Below are 18,827 nucleotides of genomic sequence, written 5' to 3'. Positions count from 1 at the left end.
GATTGCTTTTATTTTGACAATGACACAAAGAGAAGTTGGAAAGTAAGTGAAGATTACCTCAGGAGGCTACAAAGAGATATTAATAGATTAAGTGAATTGGCAAAGTTCTGGCAAAAATGTGAAATTGTCCATTTTGGCAGGAAGAATAGAAAAGAATCTTATTATCCAAATGGTGAAAGATTGCAGAGCTGTAAGATGCAGGGGGATCTGGGTGTCCTAGTGCATGAATCACAAAAAGTACAGCAAGTAATTAAGAAGGCTAATAGAATGTTATTGTTTATTGTGAGGGGAATTGAACACAAAGATAGGGATGTTATACTTCAGCTATGCAAGACATTGGTGAGACCACATCTGGAATTCCATGTACAGTTTTGGTCTCCTTATTTACGGAAGGATGTAAATGCATTGGAAGCAGATCAGAGAAAATTTACTAGATTAACATCTGTAATGGGTGGATTATCTTATGAAGGAAGATTGGACATGTGCTTGTATTCACGGGAGTTTAGAAGAGTAAGAGGTGACTTGATTGAAACACATAAGATCTTGAGGGCTTTTGACAGGGTGGATGTGGAGAGGATTTTTCCTCTCATGGAAGAATCTAAAACTAGGGGTCACTGTTTAAAAATGAGGGATCGCCCATTTAAGACAGAAATGAGATTTTTTTTCTCACAGAGGGTCATGAGCCTTTGCTACACCCTTCCTCAAAAGGTAGTGGATGGAGAGTCTTTGAATATTTTTAAGGCAGAGGTAGGTGATAAGGGGTGGAAAGTTATAGGATTTAGGCAGTAATATGGAAAATCAGATGGCGGAGCAGGGTCAAGGAGCCAAATGGCCTACTCCTGTTCCTAATTTGTATGTATATTCCCATGCCATCAAACTGAATATTAAATTCCATACACATTATGATCTTTCTTACCTGGAAGATCCTTTAGAAAGAGGTTATTAATTGATCCTGTCTCATTACACATTACCAAATCATGTAAAATAGCTTGTTTGCTGGTTGGTTCCAGGACATATCGTTCGAAGAAACTGCCCCAAATACACTCTATGAACACATCCTCCCGGCTGCCATTGCCAATTTGATTTGTCCAATCTACATGAAGATTAAAATGTCCCAAGATTATTGCAGTACCTTTCTTACAAGCCCCATTATTTCTTCATTTATATTCCGCCCCACTGTAACAACTGTCAGGGTGGGGGGGAGGTCAACCAACCACTCCCAACAGTGACTTCTTTCCTTTGCTATTTCTTATTTGTGTCCAAACCGAGTCTAAACTTTGATATTGTGAACCAAGATCACTGTTGCAACGATCTCAGCCTTTATTAACAAAGCTACCCAATGTCTTTTTTCCTTCCTGTTCTCTGAAATAAAGAATATATAAAAAATGTATATTTATGTCTCAGCTATGGTCATTTTGCAACCCTGTCTCTGTAATGACTGTCATATCATACTCGTATATCTCTTATATTTGTGCTATCAATTAATCCATCTTGTTACGAATGCTGTGTGCATTCAGATAGAGAACTTTTAATTCTTTACCATTTTTTCCTACTCTGCTTTTGTTCCGTGCTCTCTCTTTTCCTGTGGCATTCTGGTTATCAATACCCGCATTGCTACCCTGTCAGAGGGTCAGTACTGAGGGAGCATGGCACCGTCAAAATGGTCAGTACATGAGGGAGCGTTTTACTGTCAGTCAGAACTGAGGGAGCGCTGCACTGTTGGAGTGTCAGTACTGACGGAGTGCTGCACTGTCGACAGGGCAGTCCTGAAGGTGCACGGCAGTGTTGGAGGGTTAGCACTGAGGGAGTGCTGCACTGTTGGAGGGTCAGCACTGAGGGAGTGCTGCACTGTTGGAGGGTCAGTACTGAGGGAGTGCTGCACTGTTGGAGGGTCAGCACTGAGGGAGTGCTGCACTGTTGGAGGGTCAGTACTGAGGGATTGCTGCACTGTCGACAGGGCAGTCCTGAAGGTGCACAGCAGTGTTGGAGAGTCAGCACTGAGGAGGCGCTGCACTGTTGGAGGGTCAGTACTGAGGGAGTGCTGCACTGTTGGAGAGCCAGCACTGAGGGAGTGCTGCACTGTTGGAGGGTCAGTACTGAGGGAGTGCTGCACTGTTGGAGAGCCAGCACTGAGGGAGTCAGCACTGAGGGAACCTCATACTGTTGGAGAGTCAGTAATTGGCTGGAAAAGACACAGAGATAGGGAATGTTTTAGAAGCTGTGGAATGTTACAGAGATAGTGATGATTGGAGTGGCTAGAGATAGTTACAGGGAAAAGGAGGGTTGTTGGGGCTGGAGGAAGTTACAGAGATGGGGAGAGTTGTTGAGGCTATTGGAAGTTGCAGAGATAGGGTGTTGTAGGATCAAAGGAGGTTACAGGGATAGGGAAGGCTGTAGAGCTTGCAAGTCAAATATTCTGTCCTATCCCCAATGTCCGCATGGGAAGTAGCCAAGCAAGTTTCGCAGTTGTATCCCAGAAGGTGGCTCACTGCCAAATTCACAAGGACAGTCAGTGTTGGGCAGCAAATGCTGGCATTGCCAATGATGCCCAAATCCTGGTGAATGAATAAAAATACATTTCTTGAAAATGGTTTGTTAAAATGAATTAATCTCTCAGATCAGAAGAATGGTGGATTTCCAGTTATATAAAATCCCCCACAGCCTCAGGATATCCTAATGTGCTTTACAGTCAGTGAAGTACTTAAAATGTTGTCATTTTTGCAACATGGAAAAATATAGCCTCCTATTTGCACACGGTAAAATCCCACAAAACAGCAATCTGATAGTGACCCAGAAAATCTGTTTCTTTTTGTGACGTTTACTGGAGGGACACCTCCTTCGCTCCTCTTCGAAATGAGTGCCATGGGATCTTTTGCATCCACCTGAGAGAGCAGTTGGGATCTCAGTTTAACTTCCCGCTCGAAACATGGCACTCCGACAGTGCAACACCCTCAGTACTGACCTTCTGACTGTGCGGCACTCCCTCAGCACTGACCCTTTGACAGCGCATCGCTCCCTCAGTGCGGACCTCTGACAGTGCAGCATTCCCTCAGTACTGACCCTCCGACAGTGCAGCACTCCCTCAGTACTGACCTTCTGACTGTGCAGCGCTCCCTCAGTACTGACCCTCTGACAGTGCAGCACTCCCTCAGTACTGACCTTCTGACAGTGCAGCACTCCCTCCGCACTGACCCTTTGACAGCACATCGCTCCCTCAGTGCGGACATCTGACAGTGCAGCACTCCCTCAGTACTGACCCTCCGACAGGGCAGCACTCCCTCAGTACTGACCCTCCAACAGGGCAGCACTCCCTCAGTATTGACGCTCCGACGGTGCAGCACTCCCTCAGTACTGACCCTTCAACAGTGCATCACTCCCTCAGTACTGACCCACCGACAGTGCAGCACTCCCTCAGTACTGACCCTCCGACAGTGCAGCACTCCCTCAGTACTGACCTCTGACAGTGCAGCACTCCCTCAGTACTGACCTCTGACAGTGCAGCACTCCCTCAGTACTGACCCTCCAACAGTGCAACATTTCCTCAGTACTGACCTTCTGACAGTGCAGCACTCCCTCAGTACTGACCCTTTGACAGTGCAGCGCTCCCTCAGTACTGACCCTCCGACAGTGCAGCGCTCCCTCAGTTCTGATGCTCCAACAGTTCAGCATTCCCTCAGTCATGCACCGAAGCATCAGCCTGGATTTTTGTGTCCACGTTTTGAAGTGGGACATGAACCCACAACATTCTGAATCAAAGCCAGTGTGCCACCCATTGAGCAGGAAGACAGTGTGAAATGCTTATGGGAAATGTCCTGGTCCTGTTGCATGTTGCTTTCACCTTTCTTTGACCTGCCTCTTTCATTATTTGTAACTTTGCGTGCCAAGCATCAAAGTTAACATGATTCAATCTTTGTATCAAAACCTCTCACTATTACTCACTGTTTTCTATCTAGTTTCAAGAATTGCCCTGTCTGCAACTGAACCAGTGCTCTTGACTCAGTTAACAGATGATATTTCCAGATTGTAGCAACACAGCTTGTCCCAGTCCACGCTTTATCAAGAGCAGGTTAGTGAGCAATTAAAGTATTGAGGACAATTATTTGGAGGCTCACTCAAACAAAAACAATACATTCAAGCAGAAGCCAGGCTCAGAGATTGGAAAACTGTGTGACTGGTTACGGGTGATGTGCAATGGCTGAAAGAATTAGTGTTGACAAGGATTGCTAAAAAGATGTTGAAAGGACAAAATCTTGGCAGAGGATTCCCTTGAAATACTTACACTTTTTTTTTCAAACTGATCAGTTTTTGGACCCTCTGGTCGACAGGTCAGTGAGAGATTCTATTGGGATGGGGTGTGTTCCAAACTGTGTTAAATTTTTGCTTTTCTTTTTCTTTAATCTGGATTAATCCTTGAAATGAATTTAAAAGCTGACTTTAATCCAAAGAATCAGCCAATTGAAGAAATGTAATTGCGTGAGGAGCAAGTTTGCTTGGGTCTCAATGTATACTTCCTAATATAAAATGCTCCAAATTAAAGCATGTGTAATTATCTAAGAATATAATATTTAAGATTAAATCCCTATGTTCCTATATCATTTAATTCAAATTACTAGTTAATTTTTTGTTTGTTTTTAGTTAGAAAAAACTTTAATAATTTTGAATGCAGTGTTTTTTTTTTAAAAGTTACCCTAACATCTTGTATTGTGAACTCACCTGTGAATATTTCACGGTTATTTCTTCAGAGGAAGCATTGGAAACTGTTTTGATATTGTTTGTATTTTCTGATGTGCAGGTGTCTTGTGATTTGAATGTGGTCTCTATTTGTTGCTAGTTTTAACATTGATGTCCTTGGTTATTTTGACTTCTGATGTGGGCATGCATGTATTTGTTTTAACATTTTTAGTTATGTTGGCTGTATATTTCAGGTTAGTGGCTTTTCTCACCCCACACCCTCACCCCTCCCTACCTCCATAACATCCTCCAGCCCTACAACCCTTCGAGATCTCTAAGCACCTTCAATTCTGGCCTCGTGCACACCCCGCCGATTTCCATCGCTCCACCATTGGCGGCCATGCCTTCAGCTGCCTGGGCCCAAAGCTTCGGAATTCCGTCCCTAAACTCCTCTGCCCGTCTCCCGCTCTCATTTAACGTGCTCTTTCAAACCGACCTCTCTGACTTCGCTGTCAATCAGCCATGCTAATAGCTCTTTATGTGGCACCGTGACAATGTAAAAATAAAATAGTTCCTTTGAAGCACCTTGAGACATTTTACTATGTACTACTTACTAATTATAAAATGCTTTAATGCGTCTCATGTTGTTTAATTAATAATTCGCAATTAATTGATTGGACATCAAAGCCTTGGAGACGGTTCCTTGGAAGATTTACAAGAACTAAACCAGGGATGAGGAACTTTAGTTAGCGTGGAGAGACTGGAGAAGCTAGAATTTTACTCCTTAAAGCAGAAAGTTAAGAGATTTAATGGAGGTGCTGAAAATAAGGAAGAGGTAAATAAGGAGAAACTGTTGCCAGTGGCAGGAGGGTCAGTAAGCAGAGGAGCACAGTTTGAGGATAATCAGAAGAGCTAGAGGAGGAGATGAGGAGAAATGTTTTTACTCCATGAGCTGTTGTGATCTGGAATGTGCTGCCTGAAAGGGAGGTGGAAACAGATTCAATAGGAACTTTCAAAAGGCAGATTGGATAAATATTTGAAGGGGAGAAAAGCTACAGGGTTATGGGACAAAGAGTAGGGGGAGTGGAGCTAACAGGATAGCTCTTTTAAAGTGCCAGCACAGTGAACATAGGACAAATGGACTGCTCCTGTACTGTCTTCAAGAGTGCTCCTTTAAACGAATGACCAAAATCACCTATTGCATAATTTATTTATATTTGATTTAGTGCAGAAATGGTGAATACACAACAAAGCCGGTCTATAAATTTCCATTGGTATGTGCACTTTCTATTTATTAACAATGTACCTTGTTTGCTTTTAATTCTGTCCCATTATGCAAGCATCTTACATGTTTGTCAATTTATTTATCTTTTTGGTTTTCTAACAGGCTCATACCTGTATCTGGGTGCAATACTTCTTTATCTGTGTGTGTTTCCTGTGCGGTGATCATTCGTAGATTGATGCGCCCAATGCATTTTCCTTCTGCATCTGTGTGAGTTTGTTATTCATCTGCTATTTTATCACATAACCGTATCAACAGAGAAGGACGCCGTTCAGCCCATCACGCCTCTGCCTTCTCTTTGACAAGAGCTTTCCAATTAGCCCCACTCCCCTTCTCTGCCCATAGACCTGTATATTTACCGTATCTGGGAGATGTGGAATATTGTTTGGGATTCGTTAGTTTGACATTGAGAGAGGCTGGAGTTGTTTTCCTTCCTTCCAGTGCAGCAGGTAAAGGGGAGATTGACCAGAAAGGTTCCAGGGATGAGGGCCTTCAGTTCATGTGGACAGACTGGAGAAGCTAGGAGTTGTTCTTCTTAGAGCAGGGAAGGTTTTGAGAAGAGGTTTAATAGAGGTGTTTAAAATGATGAAGGGTTTCCAGTGGCAGGAGGGTCAGTAACCAGGGGGATAAAGTTTAGATAATTAGCAAATGAACAAGAGGAGCAGATGAAGAGAAATGTTTTTATAGAGAGCATTCTTGTGATCTGTCTGAAAGGTGGTGGAATCATGTTCAATGTTGATGGAGAGAGTGATGAAGAGAAATGGGGAGAAAGTGATGGGAAGACAGTGTGAGTGTTACAACTAGGCAGAAGGTGAGAGACCGACAAAGAGAGAGAGAGAGACTGAGGCAGAGAAACAAAAGAGGAGAGAGAGAGAACAAAGAAAAAGGTTGCAAGTTAGCAAAACCAGAATGGGAGAGTAATGGAACAGAGAGAGCAGAATAAAGGAGAGCTGGTGTTTTAAGTGAGGACAGATTCAGGGAATAGGGTTGGTGTAAATTATGAAACTCAGTTCACCATAACCAGAAGAAAACAACAAAATCTCTTGGTGGGGGGGTGGGGGGAGTGGGGGGGGGCGGGGGTGTCGGGGAAAGGGCAGGGTCAGGAAGTACGATCTTAAAGATAAGACATGCTTCTCACTAATTGGGTATCGGGGAAGTGAGTGAACGACCTTCGACAGCAGTCAGATGACGATTAACTTCATCAAACGGAGAGACAAAGAGAGATGGAAGGGATGACAATGGAGAATGTGACAGATTACAATTTTGTTCTGAACTATGATGAGTTGTATCCCACTGAGGTGATCGAGGAAGAGGGGTGTGAAGCTGTCTCCCTTCCCCAGTCCAGCGTTGTCTTCTCCCTGGTCTACTGCCTGATCTTTGTGGTGGGAGTCCTGGGCAATGTGCTGCTGGTCTCAGCTATTGTGTGGAAGTGCTGGGTCAAGAGGGTGGTGGACATCTTCATATTGAACCTGGCTATGGCAGACATCATCTTCCTGATCACCCTGCCTCTCTGGGTGGACGCTGAGGCTTGGGGCAAGGCCTGGAGGGGTGGCCTGTTGCTGTGCCAGCTGAGTAGCTATGTGGTGGCAGTGAATGCCTACTCCAGTGTCCTCTTCCTGAGCTGCATGAGCCTGGACCGTTACCTGGCCATCATGTACCCGCTCCATTCCCGGAGATTCCGCTCCAAGGCTTACGCAGCGCTGGCCTGTCTGCTGGTGTGGATCGTCTCGCTCCTCTTGGGGCTGCCCGTCCTTCGCAGCCGAACCATCCAGGTGCGGGGTGAGAAGGTGTCCTGCTGCGTCGAAGATCAGAACTCCACCAGCCCCGGCGTCTCTCTTGCCTACCTGCTCCTGACCTTCTACTGCCCAATGCTGGTCACCCTGGTCTGTTACTGCTCCATCTCCAAGAAGCTCTGCCTGCAGTACAGGAGGAGCAAGAAGCAGGACATCAAGCTGAGGAAGTCGATGAGGGTGGTCTTTCTGGTGGTACTGGCCTTCTTGATCTCCTGGCTGCCTTTCAAAGTTTTCCGCTCCCTGGAATTGATACTCCGCTGGGGAGCAGCTCCTGGGTCCTGGAGCTTCCAGACGATGGTGGGAATGGGTCTGGTGGTCAGTGCTCCCCTGGCCTTCGCCAACAGCTGCTCCAACCCAATCATCTACTGCCTCTACGACAGCTCCATCCAGAAGGCTGTGCTGCAGCTGCTCCTGCCCTGCCTCAAGCCCCTTCACCTCAGCCAGCTCTCCATCACCTCCGACAGCCAGCCCAGCAGATCCTTCTCCAGCAACATCACCCAGGAAGGTGCCAGCTTCAGGAGGAGATTGGACCACCCAGTCGTCCAGCTCTCAACATGGGCTTCCAATCTCCAACCCTGAGCCCCACTGTACTGGGGGGAAGGGGGTTGGGGTGGGGAGAGTGGGGAGGGCTGAATTTGGTGTTGTGGTGTTGAATTTGGGATTGGAAAAGAGAGAGGTGATTCGGCCTTGTAGAAAAGAAAAGAAGGAACTGGGGAGGATATAATTGTTAGAAAAGCCTGGGGATCTTTTCTATAGAACTGAGAAGGCTGAGGGCTGATCATTAAGATTAGGGAGGCATTTAATAGAGTAGATGTAGAGAAGGTGCTTCCACTTTTGGGGTGGGACCAGAACTGGGGGCAATCGATATAACATAGAGACTAATCATATAGGGGATTCCAGAGAAACTCCTTTACCCAGGGGAGTGGTGAGAATGTGGAACTCACTACCACAGGGAGTGGTTGAGGTTAATAGTATGGATACATTTAACGGGAAGCTGGATAAATTCATGAGGCAGATAGGAACCGAAGGATATTTTGATGGGGTGAGATGAAAAGGGGGAGGGAGGGCTTTCATGTAAATAATAAACATTGGTTTTGACTAGATGGGCTGAATGTCCTGTTCCTTTGTTGTACACATTTATGTAACTCTGTGGGATCCTGTGAGGCATGGTCTCCTGCTTATGTTGACTGACCAAGATGGGAGATGCCACCCAAGGACAGATGGTCTCACTTGAAGCCCCATTCAGGACTGTATGTGGAGCATTCACCTCTCTCCATTAGATAGAACCTCCAGGAGAGGCCACCAATAAATTGGAAACTAAACAAAGACAGTCAACAGAAACAGGTGGTGTCCTGGGTGACTCAACCTCTTCATCATTGGAAGATAAACACTGCACCTTGACCCAGCGATGGACAAGTCAACACTTAAAGGAACAATGTGGTGTTGCTGAAACTGAGATTATTTAATTAAGATAAGTAACACAAAGAGATAATGTTTCTTGATCAAGTGTAGGCAGTTGTGGGATTGGGTGAATCTATTGTGTGTTCAGCATCTTGTGTTGGGATTGAAACCCAGTATGTTGTTTCAGAGATTGATAGACAAAGGGCTGGACATGACTGGTTCTGTATAACCAAAGATGGGTTTCCTATCTGTGTTATAGTAACCAGGCTGCATTAACTCCTTTACTCCCAGTCTGCCGATCAGGCTGGAGATGATAATGGATGATTAGTCCTTTAAGCTGAGATTCCAAACCCCTTTTGGTTATATTTTTCACACAGTTATTGGGAATGTGTTAACTAACGGGGACAGATCTTCTTCAGGAAGCTGTACCTCCTCCCCCACCCCTTCGTAAGACATCCCAAGGTGTCCATTGCAGTGTAAGTTGGACGTATGTGAGCCAAATAAAAAGGCATTAAGGCAGGTGGCCAACAGCTTGGTCAAAGAGGGAGGTTTTAAGCAGCATCTTAATAAAAGCCTTTCCCTTTCTCTCTGTCCCTTCCATTCTGCTCCTTTCATTCTCCTTTCCTACCTGTCCAACTGTTTCTCCCCACACCCCTCCTCCCATCTCCCCTGCACCGTCTCCGCTTCAATCTCCACCCCTTCCATCTCCCTTCCCTTCCTCTTAATTCTCCTCCATGTCACCTACACCCGCTTCCCTTCTCTCTATCCTCTTCACACCTCTCCCTCACCCCAGCCCTCTATCGGCCAAACCTCCTCAAACACATTCACAATTGAGCAATTGAGGAAGGGAACATTGACAATTGCCCTAAAAACATTGCTGCAGAGACTCCCACTAATATCTCAAGTGACCCTGGGTGACACAGGCTCCAGGAGCACCTGGGACTTAATATAGACCCCAGTGAGACAGCGAGTGTGTATTAATACAGCTCACTGGGCTTATATAACCAAAGTTAGGCACCAGTTGGAATAGTTCAGAGAGGAACTCCAGGTCTGCCTGAGATCTCTCCATTTCAGTTTGGGAAAAGACCCCCAGTGTTACAAATCAGTCTGACTTTTTCTTAAAGCAACTTTCTGTATTAAATATGACCCTGTTGATCTTTTAAAGCTTTTTTTTGAAAATAAATTCTCTGAAGCAGATTACAGTTGGCTCAGTGGTTATCATTAAATGTTGGAGTCTCGTAGCACGACTTTATCTCATTTTCAGTTCACTCCCTGTCTGGTGAAACTCGCAACTTCAAAACAGTGAGGGAGATGAGGAAGACACAAAGTAGAGAGTGAGAGAGAAACAAAAATTGACAGAGACAAGGCCAAAGAGAGAGAAAAAGGGACAGCATGAGAGAGGGAAAGAGACAAAGTGAAAGACAGAAGCAGGACGAGGATAGGCAGTTATGGACAGATGGAGGGAAAGTGGGGAGACATAGTGAGAAATGCAGGGAGAGAAAGAAACAATGAATGAGCAGCGGAGAGAGGGAGACATAAAAAGACATACTGAGACAGGAAGACTAGAGAGAGACAGAGAAGGAAGAGGTGGAGAAAGAGAGACAGGAAAAGACAGAGAGCAAGAGACGGAGAGAATTGGCGAGAGAGAGAAACAGAGCTGGAGACAGAGCAACAGAAAGAGAGAGTCAGAGAGAGCAAGTCGAAGAGAGCGAGAGTCAGAGAGCAGGAGAGATAGATGAAGAGAGGCTGAGAGAAAGAACCAGAGAACAAGTCTTTTAGAGACTGAGAGAGAGAGAGAGCCAGGGAGACAGTCACAGAGAGTGCATGAGACAGAGACCAAGACAGAAAGAGATAAATAGAAAGAAGGAGACAGAGACAGAGAGAGATCCAGAGAAAAAGCGATAAAGACAGAAAGATGGTAATAGAGACAGGGAGGGAGAAGGAGAGAGAGTTAGGGAGACAGAGAGATAGAGACTGAGGAAAACAAAGGGAGAGCAACAGAAAGAAAGTGATAGACAGGCGACCATACACATGGATATATCAAGGATATTATCTAAATGTTTGAAGCTCTGTTTGGAATATATAACCTTCTGTATACAATATGTAACCCTGTGTATAATGCCCTGACTAAAATATATAATTTGCGGTATATAATGCAAGGAATAGCCTAATATAAGGAGCCAGGTTGCTCACAGTTAGCATATTTGCCCTGATTGCAGTCCGATCCTCAATAAGCTGGTTTGAGTATCAGAGTGAGTGAGTGCAATAACATTAAGCCAAGCTGGAAGCTGTAACTCCATTCCCAGCCAGCCCACTGTGTGACACAGAATGGCTCAGAAACAGGTCACTCGTGGCCTCCTCCGCTTTCCCCCATCACTTCCTCACATTTAGTGTATATATGTGCATACATCTATCGATCTTACAGATTCCCCTTTCAGCAAAGAACAGGATCTCCTGAGTACCTGTAAGTCCATCAGTTTAATTCAGAATAATTTACTGTGGTTATTACAGGACTTCTCCAAAGCAGAGTGTGACTTGAAAGTGATACCCTGTGTATAAATGTGTGATACTTATTTGTGTGTGGATATAGATGTGTAATTCTACTGCATTCAGGAGAAACTAACTGATTGCAGACTAAACATCCTGGAGGTTACCATTGACCAGAAATTGAACTGGACTAGCAATATAAATACTGTGGCTAAAGAGTAGGGTGGAGGCTAGGAATCCTGTGATGAATAACTCACCTCCTGACTCCCCCGAAGCCTGTCCACCATCTACAAGGTACAAGTCAGAAGTGTGATGGAATATTCTCCCCTTACCTGCATGAGTACAGCTCCAATGACACTCAAGAAGCTGAACACCATCCAGGACAAAACAAGAACAAAAACAGAATTACCTGGAAAAACTCAGCAGGTCTGGCAGCATCGACGGAGAAGAAAAGAGTTGACGTTTCGAGTCCTCATGACCCTTTGACAGAACTTGAGTTCGAGTCCAAGAAAGAGTTGAAATATAAGCTGGTTTAAGGTGTGTGTGTGGGGGGCGGAGAGAGAAAGTGAACACCATCCAGGACAAAGCAGCCTGTTTGATTAGCACCCCATCCACAAATGCTAACTCACTCCACCACTGACGCACAGTAGCAGCGGCAGTGTGTGTACCATCTACAAGATGCGCTGCAGGAACTCACCAAGGCTCCTTCGACAGCACCTTCCAGACATCTATCTAGGACAAGGGCAGCAGATGCATGGGAACACCACCACCTAGAGGTTCCTCTGCAATTCACTCACCATCCTGACTTGGGAATATATCACCATTCCTTCACTTTCGCTGGGTCAAAATCCTGGAACTCCCTTCCTAACGACACTGGGCATGTACCTACACCAAATGGCCTTCAGAGGTTCAGGAAGGAGGCTCACCCCTGCTTTCTCAAGGGCAATTAGGGATGGGCAATAAATGCTAGCCCAGCCAGCAATGCCCACATCCCATGAATGATTAAAAAAAAGATAGGCTCTTTATAGGAAACTATTCCTTGCACAGCTTTTGGACACAACTTGGCTGCCATGTTTCTTACATGACAACTTCAAAATGTCCATCATGGGCTGCAAAGCCCATTCAGATGTCCTGAGCTGGTGAAACACCCTGTAGAAACCCATGACCTGCCTCGGAGAGGAGAGAGACCCACAAGACTAATCCCCTTTAAAGTGACATATACTTAACAAACTCAGTTACTTAGGAGATCTGTGGCTTTTCAGCTTCTCAATTTTCCATCGTTTCAAAGGTACGGCATGAAAATTGGGGCCTCGTTCACCTCTTGAAGTGAACCTCAGAAGCCACATCGAGCTTCATCTCATTCTGAACAGGATCATTGTCCTACTGCCAGGAACCCTTTTATCACCGGTCCAGAACTGTCTTTGTCGAAGATGTCGGGACCTGATCCTATTTAAGTAAGAGTTAGGCCAGAGGAGATTACAGGGACGATTTGATAGAGGGATTTTAACCAGGAAAGCCGGAGAGCAGCAAAATCACAGGCCCCATTCCCAATCTGTTTGTCTTACAAACATGCCAACTCTCATGAATTGGCCATGAGACGCCATCTCCCAGTGGTCTTGTGAGAAGGCTGTGAAATCTACCTAACATTGCCCAACCCTGATTCAGTCCATCCTCCATCGGATTCCTAACCCATGCCTTTGTCATCTTTAGATTTACTTATTTTAACACACTCTGGCCAGTCTCCCACATTCAACCCTCCATAAATTTGAGCTCATCCAAAATTCTGCTGCCTGTATCCTTAATCATTCTAATTCCAGTTTACCCACCTCCTCCTTGCACTCGCTGACCTACTTTGGCTCCTGGGCAAACAAGGCTAGGATTATAAAATTCTCATCCTTATTTTTGAATCCTTCCAAGACCTGAAGCCTTCCTATCTCTAACTCCCTCCAGTCCCTGAAACCCACCCTATGTCTGTAACATCTTGTCTATAAGCCCCCCACCCATCTCTGTAACCTCCTCCATTCCCTACAACAGCCCTATATCTGTAACCTCCTCCAGCCCCTACAATCCTCCCTATCTCTGTAACCTCCTCCAGTCACAACAACACTCCCAATCACTGTAACATCCTCCAGCCCCTACAACTGACCCTAGATTTGTAAACTCCTCAAGACCTTACAACCCTCCCAATCTCTGTAACCTCATCCAGCCCTTACAATCCTCCCTATCCATTACCTCCAGCCCCTACAACTCTCCCTATCACTGTAACCTCCTCCAGCCGTTACAACACTCCCTATCTGTATAACCTGCTCCAGCCCCTACAATCCTCCCTATCTCTGTAACCTCCTCCAGCCCCTATAACTCTCCTTATCTCTGTAACTTCCTCCAGCCCCTATAACCCTCCATATTTCTGTAACCTCCTCCAGCCCCTACAACCCCCCTTATCTCTGTAACCTCCTCCAGCCTTTACAATCCTCTCTATCCATTACCTCCAGCCCCTACAACTCTCCCTATCTCTGTAACCTCCTCCAGCCCATACAACCCTCCCTATCTCTGCAACCTCCTCCAGCCCCTACAACCCTCCCTATCTCTGTAACCTCCTCCAGCCCATACAACCCTCCCTATCTCTGTAACCTCCTCCAGCCCGTACAACCCTCCCTATCTCTGTAACCTCCTCCAGCCCGTACAACCCTCCCTATCTCTGTAACCTCCTCCAGCCCGTACAACCCTCCCTATCTCTGTAACCTCCTCCAGCCATTATAACACTCCAAATCTCTGTAACCTCCTCCAGTCCCTACAACCCTCCCTATCTCTGTAACCTCCTCCAGCCCATACAACCCTCCCTATCTCTGTAACCTCCTCCAGCCCGTACAACCCATCTATTTCTGTAACCTGCTCCAGCCCCTAAAACCGTCCCCATCACTGTCACCTCCTCTGGCTGCTACAACCATCTCTTCCTCTGTACCCTCCTCCAGCTCCGTCAACCACCCCTGTCTCTGTAACTCCACCCCCCCCCCCTCCCCCCCCCCACCCCCCGAAGAATGGCGCTTACCTCTGTAACCTCATGTAGCCCTGACAAGACAGCCATACTCCTGCCGGAATTTTCCATCCCCGCTGGTGTTGGACGTCCTGTCGGGCATGAGCGGACAATATGGCCGATCTGTTTCGTGTTGCCAGGGAACCAGTTGGCAATCATCAGCCCTGCCTGTCAATGGCTGGCCACATTTCCTGCCACTGGACATCGGGAATATCATTTTAATATATCTGCATATCACTATAAGCACAGCTTGCTGGAATCACCCCCTCCCCCGCACGCTGGATCACCTGGGTCACACTCAAATGTTTCACAACAGCATTTAAAAGGCGCGCACCCGGTGAGCTGAACTTCGAGGGGATCTCGGAGGTGAGTGCACAGTAATGTTGCAAAGCACTCGCGAGGGTTGCCCGTTGGACTTCAAGGTTGAGGCACCGGCCATGCCTTCAGGCGAGGGCACAGGCAGGTCCCTTTTTCCCCAGCTGACTGTCGGGGTTGGAGCAAGCCATGCCCTGCGCTTGGGGTGAGCCCGTGGGGCAAGGCAGCCCGGTCTGATGGTAGCACACAAGCAGGGTGGGGTGGGAGGGAAGTGGCTGCACAGTGGGGAAACCTTGTATAAAGTGACCATTCCTCTGCAGCTGAGATGGTTCAGGCGCAGCCACATTGACGCTCTTGGAGCCGGGCCTCGAGCTTCTCTGCCCACTCGGGCAATGCAGGGGCATGAATGTGCCACCAAACGCTCCAGAGCTTTTCACCCCTCGGGCGCAGACTGCAAACTAGTGAGCGTTTTAGTGGGCCGCAGGACAACTGGACAGCTGGGCACGTTGTACCATCTCCTTACGAAAGCCGGCCATTGGAGCAGTTACTGGTGAAGACGCTCATGGCCCCTTGCAATGTCACCATTCAGGTTTGGACCAGTCTCCCCCATGGTGCAACAGGGCAGCCTTGCCGTGTGGGTTAGGAGGATGCCTGTGCCTGAGTAGAGAGCACAGCATGCAGTTCAGTGGGCAAATCTCCCAATCGGTCAGGTGGAGCAGGACGGAGGTGGGTGACGTTTCGGGCAGCCATGCAGCACACTAAACTATGGTCGTCCAAGCAGTGACCAGCACTCTCCGGGATGTGTCAAGAGGCCTTCAGACTTAACCAAGAGAGGTTCTTAGTGCACCCCTGCAAACCCACACGTGTCTCTCTTTCATCCTGCAGGAGTACATCATGAGCATAGAGCCTGGTGACCTAGCTGTAGGGCTTATGGCTTACAGGGAGCAGAGACGAAGGAGGACAGAGTGATGGAGGAACCTGGCTGGACAGAGGGAGGAGCAGCACCCTCAAGAAGGGGCAGCTGGGGCTCCTGCATATGTCACTGAAGAGCCACAGTGAGCCATTGCTGGTCGGCACCTATGTAGACCCAGGGCCTATGGATGACGCTGGTCATTCCTGCAGAACCACTGTCACCGAAGACTGCACACGTCCAGGGAACTGGTCAGTCACATCTGCCACCAGCTGCAGGATTTGGTGCCACTGGAACATGGAGGGCATCTACTGCCAGTGGCTCTGCAAGTGACCGAGGCGCTCAATTTTTACACCCGTGGCTCATTTCAGGGCTGCACAGAGGAGCTCTGTAGGATATCGCAAGTCTCCCCACACAATTACATCCAGGAGGTCACAGGATGCCATCTTTGTGATGGCACACAGCTTTGTGCATTTCACCCAGGATCAGGAAAACCAGGAAGCAAGAGTGCTGGGATTTGCCCAGATTTGAGGTTTCCCACAGGCGCAGGGTGCCATTGGCTGCATTCACGTGGCACTCAGATCCCCATGGCAACAAGCGCTCAACCACGTCAACCACAGGGGCTTCCACTCGCTGAATGTTCAGCTGGCGTGTGACCACCACTAATGCATCCTACAGTTCTGCGCACGATTCCCAGGGATTGCCCATGACTCCGACCTTCTCAGTAGGCCTCAGTTTTCTGCTGGCTCCCAGGGTCTAGAGAGGCTGCAGGGTTGGCTGCTCGGGGGACAAGGGCTACCCGCAGGAGGATGTGGCTGCTGATGCAGCGACAAGGCCCATGCTGCAACTCGCGCTTGGGTGAGGCAGGCCATCGGAACATTGACAACGAGGTTCCGGTTCTTGGCCCTGCAATGCTGCCCGCAGAAGGTGTGGCGCATCCTCGTCGCTTGTGCTCTGTGAACAGAGCCATATCAGGGAGGTGCGGCAGGGAATCTTTGACTCCTCCTGATCCTATATCCTCCTCAGTGCCTCGGTGAGCTGAACCCGTCGCGACCACACTCAACGGGCACGGACGCCGATGAGACGGGAAGGCTAGCCCACACCTTGAAAGGACGCTGAGGGCACAGAGAGAGAGAGAGAGAATGATGGAAGTCTGTGCCGCCAGCACAGAGCATTATGGCAGCAAGTGGTGAGTCCCATCGAGGTGCAGGTGTCACCGATGTGCCTGGTGACTGCAAAGGCATATGCCATCAGTGTGCTGGGACAAAACACAGGGCAGGGACCCTGGACTGAGACACCTGCCTTTATCTTGGACAAGGACCTAGACTTTGCATCTGAATGACATGAGCACTGCTCAGCAGAACAAGGAGACGTAGGCAAAGGCACATTCTTGGAAGTTTATTTACGATAGTGACCATTACGTACAAGTGATTAACACCCATGCGCAGGCGTTGGAGCTTGTCCCTTCCTGAGTGGGAGCTGTTGCTGTGTGCTGGCTGTGGCTGCTGCTACTGGAAGAGGTACCACCCTGCAGTTACTATTGCTTATTCCAACATAATCCTCTGGACTTTTACAAGCTGCTCTGGTATTGCTGCAGCCCAAGGGACACTGGAAGCCGACCGCTGGTGTTATCACTGGGGCCTGCAAGGCCTGAGGTTTGAAGAATTGGAGGAGAGAGAGGGGAGGCGCTGCAAGACAGGGAGGCCGGGAGGCAAGGACTTATCTTTCATTACATCTGCGGTGGGTGTCTGGACTTTTCTTTGGTGGGGGGTGCCTGTGAAGACTGAGTTGCTTTGTAAGGGGAGGAAGACGACCTCAGAAGGGACTCGGGGAGAAGGGGTGCGTACGTATTTCAAGTTAACATCTTGCATCCCCCCCCATTAGGAGGGAGAGGGTAGTCAGTCTCTTCCTCCTGTCCCCCTTTCTAAACGCCCACCGACAGAGCTCGGGGTGGGTGTGGTCCGTCCCCCAATGGCTGGCGCGGGGTCTCCGGTGGCTGTGCCCACTGGGGTAGCTGTGGTGGCGGTGCTATCGCCAGTGGTGGCGCCCGCTAAGACCACCTGTGCGGGATTGACCGCTTCCGTGGCCTGTGCTGCTCCCGCGGCCCTGTCACCCGTTCCACCTTTTGACCATGGGGCCATGGGGGGGGTAGGATTGTCGGCCCCCTTGGCCCCATCGTTGTGGCCCTCATGCATGTACAGGAAGGCAGTGTTCTCCCCGAGGCCTGAGCGGGCGCTGCTCCTGGCCCTGGCCAAGGGGCTCACCGCAGGCAGTGGATCCCACTTGAGGCCAGCATGGAGAGTCTTGTCTTATCTAACCTTTCATTCCCGGTGAGCTCTTCCTCCCCCATCTCTTCACCAACTGCGGCGGGGGGGAGAGAGAAGATCATGTCCAGGGTGGCGCCGCTCCCTCTCGGGCTCAGGGAACCCAGTCCCCGCCACCTGCACTCCTTCCAGGCGCCAGGTCTCTCTTCGCCCGACAGATCTGCCCCACCTCCATATGGCCGCCAATGCCACTGAGGCGGCCATGACTGGTGCCACCGTTCTTCTCCACCCCCCCCCCCGCACCCCGGCACCACTCCAGCTTCGGGGAGGTGCCCGCCGGTAGCTGCTGCCATCTCTGCTGCCGGCGAGGTGGGTGGCGAGTGACCCAGCGCCAGAACAAGGTGCAACGGGAGACCCGCCAAACTCCCCAATGGACCCTGATCCCCAGACTCCCCAGGGACACCAGATCGGGGGGGGGGGGGGTGGTGGGGGCAATCATCACCCAGCCCCGGTGGCATGACTTTGGCTGCAGTCCCCTGAGCAGGGCCCCTCGGTGAGGGTATCGCCCTTGCGTGGGGCACCGACCCCCGACCCGCCTTGTTACCCGGGCACCTCCGTGCCGGGTCCGGAGCCCTTCCCGGACTCACCGGGCAACCCTGTGCCCGAGGGG

The 18,827-nt window shown here is 48.7% G+C and overlaps 1 protein-coding gene across 1 annotated transcript; it reads left to right on the top strand.

Annotated features, from left to right (window-relative positions):
- Positions 1-7,191: 7,191 nt before the first annotated feature.
- LOC121271024 (G-protein coupled receptor 15-like) lies at positions 7,192-8,325 on the top strand. The gene has a single exon (XM_041176708.1). It carries the CDS (start codon positions 7,192-7,194, stop codon positions 8,323-8,325), a length of 1,134 nt encoding a protein of 377 aa, XP_041032642.1.
- Positions 8,326-18,827: the final 10,502 nt, after the last annotated feature.

Source organism: Carcharodon carcharias, chromosome 29 (genome assembly GCF_017639515.1).
Source record: "Carcharodon carcharias isolate sCarCar2 chromosome 29, sCarCar2.pri, whole genome shotgun sequence".
Classification (NCBI taxonomy): Eukaryota; Metazoa; Chordata; class Chondrichthyes; order Lamniformes; family Lamnidae; genus Carcharodon; species Carcharodon carcharias.
Note: the sequence above shows the minus strand (reverse complement) of the source record. Positions and strands in the feature narration are given on the sequence as shown.

Bases quoted from the DNA above. Each gene is read 5' to 3' on its own strand.
- LOC121271024 (XM_041176708.1), top strand. From the start codon at position 7,192: ATGGAGAATGTGACAGATTACAATTTTGTTCTGAACTATGATGAGTTG.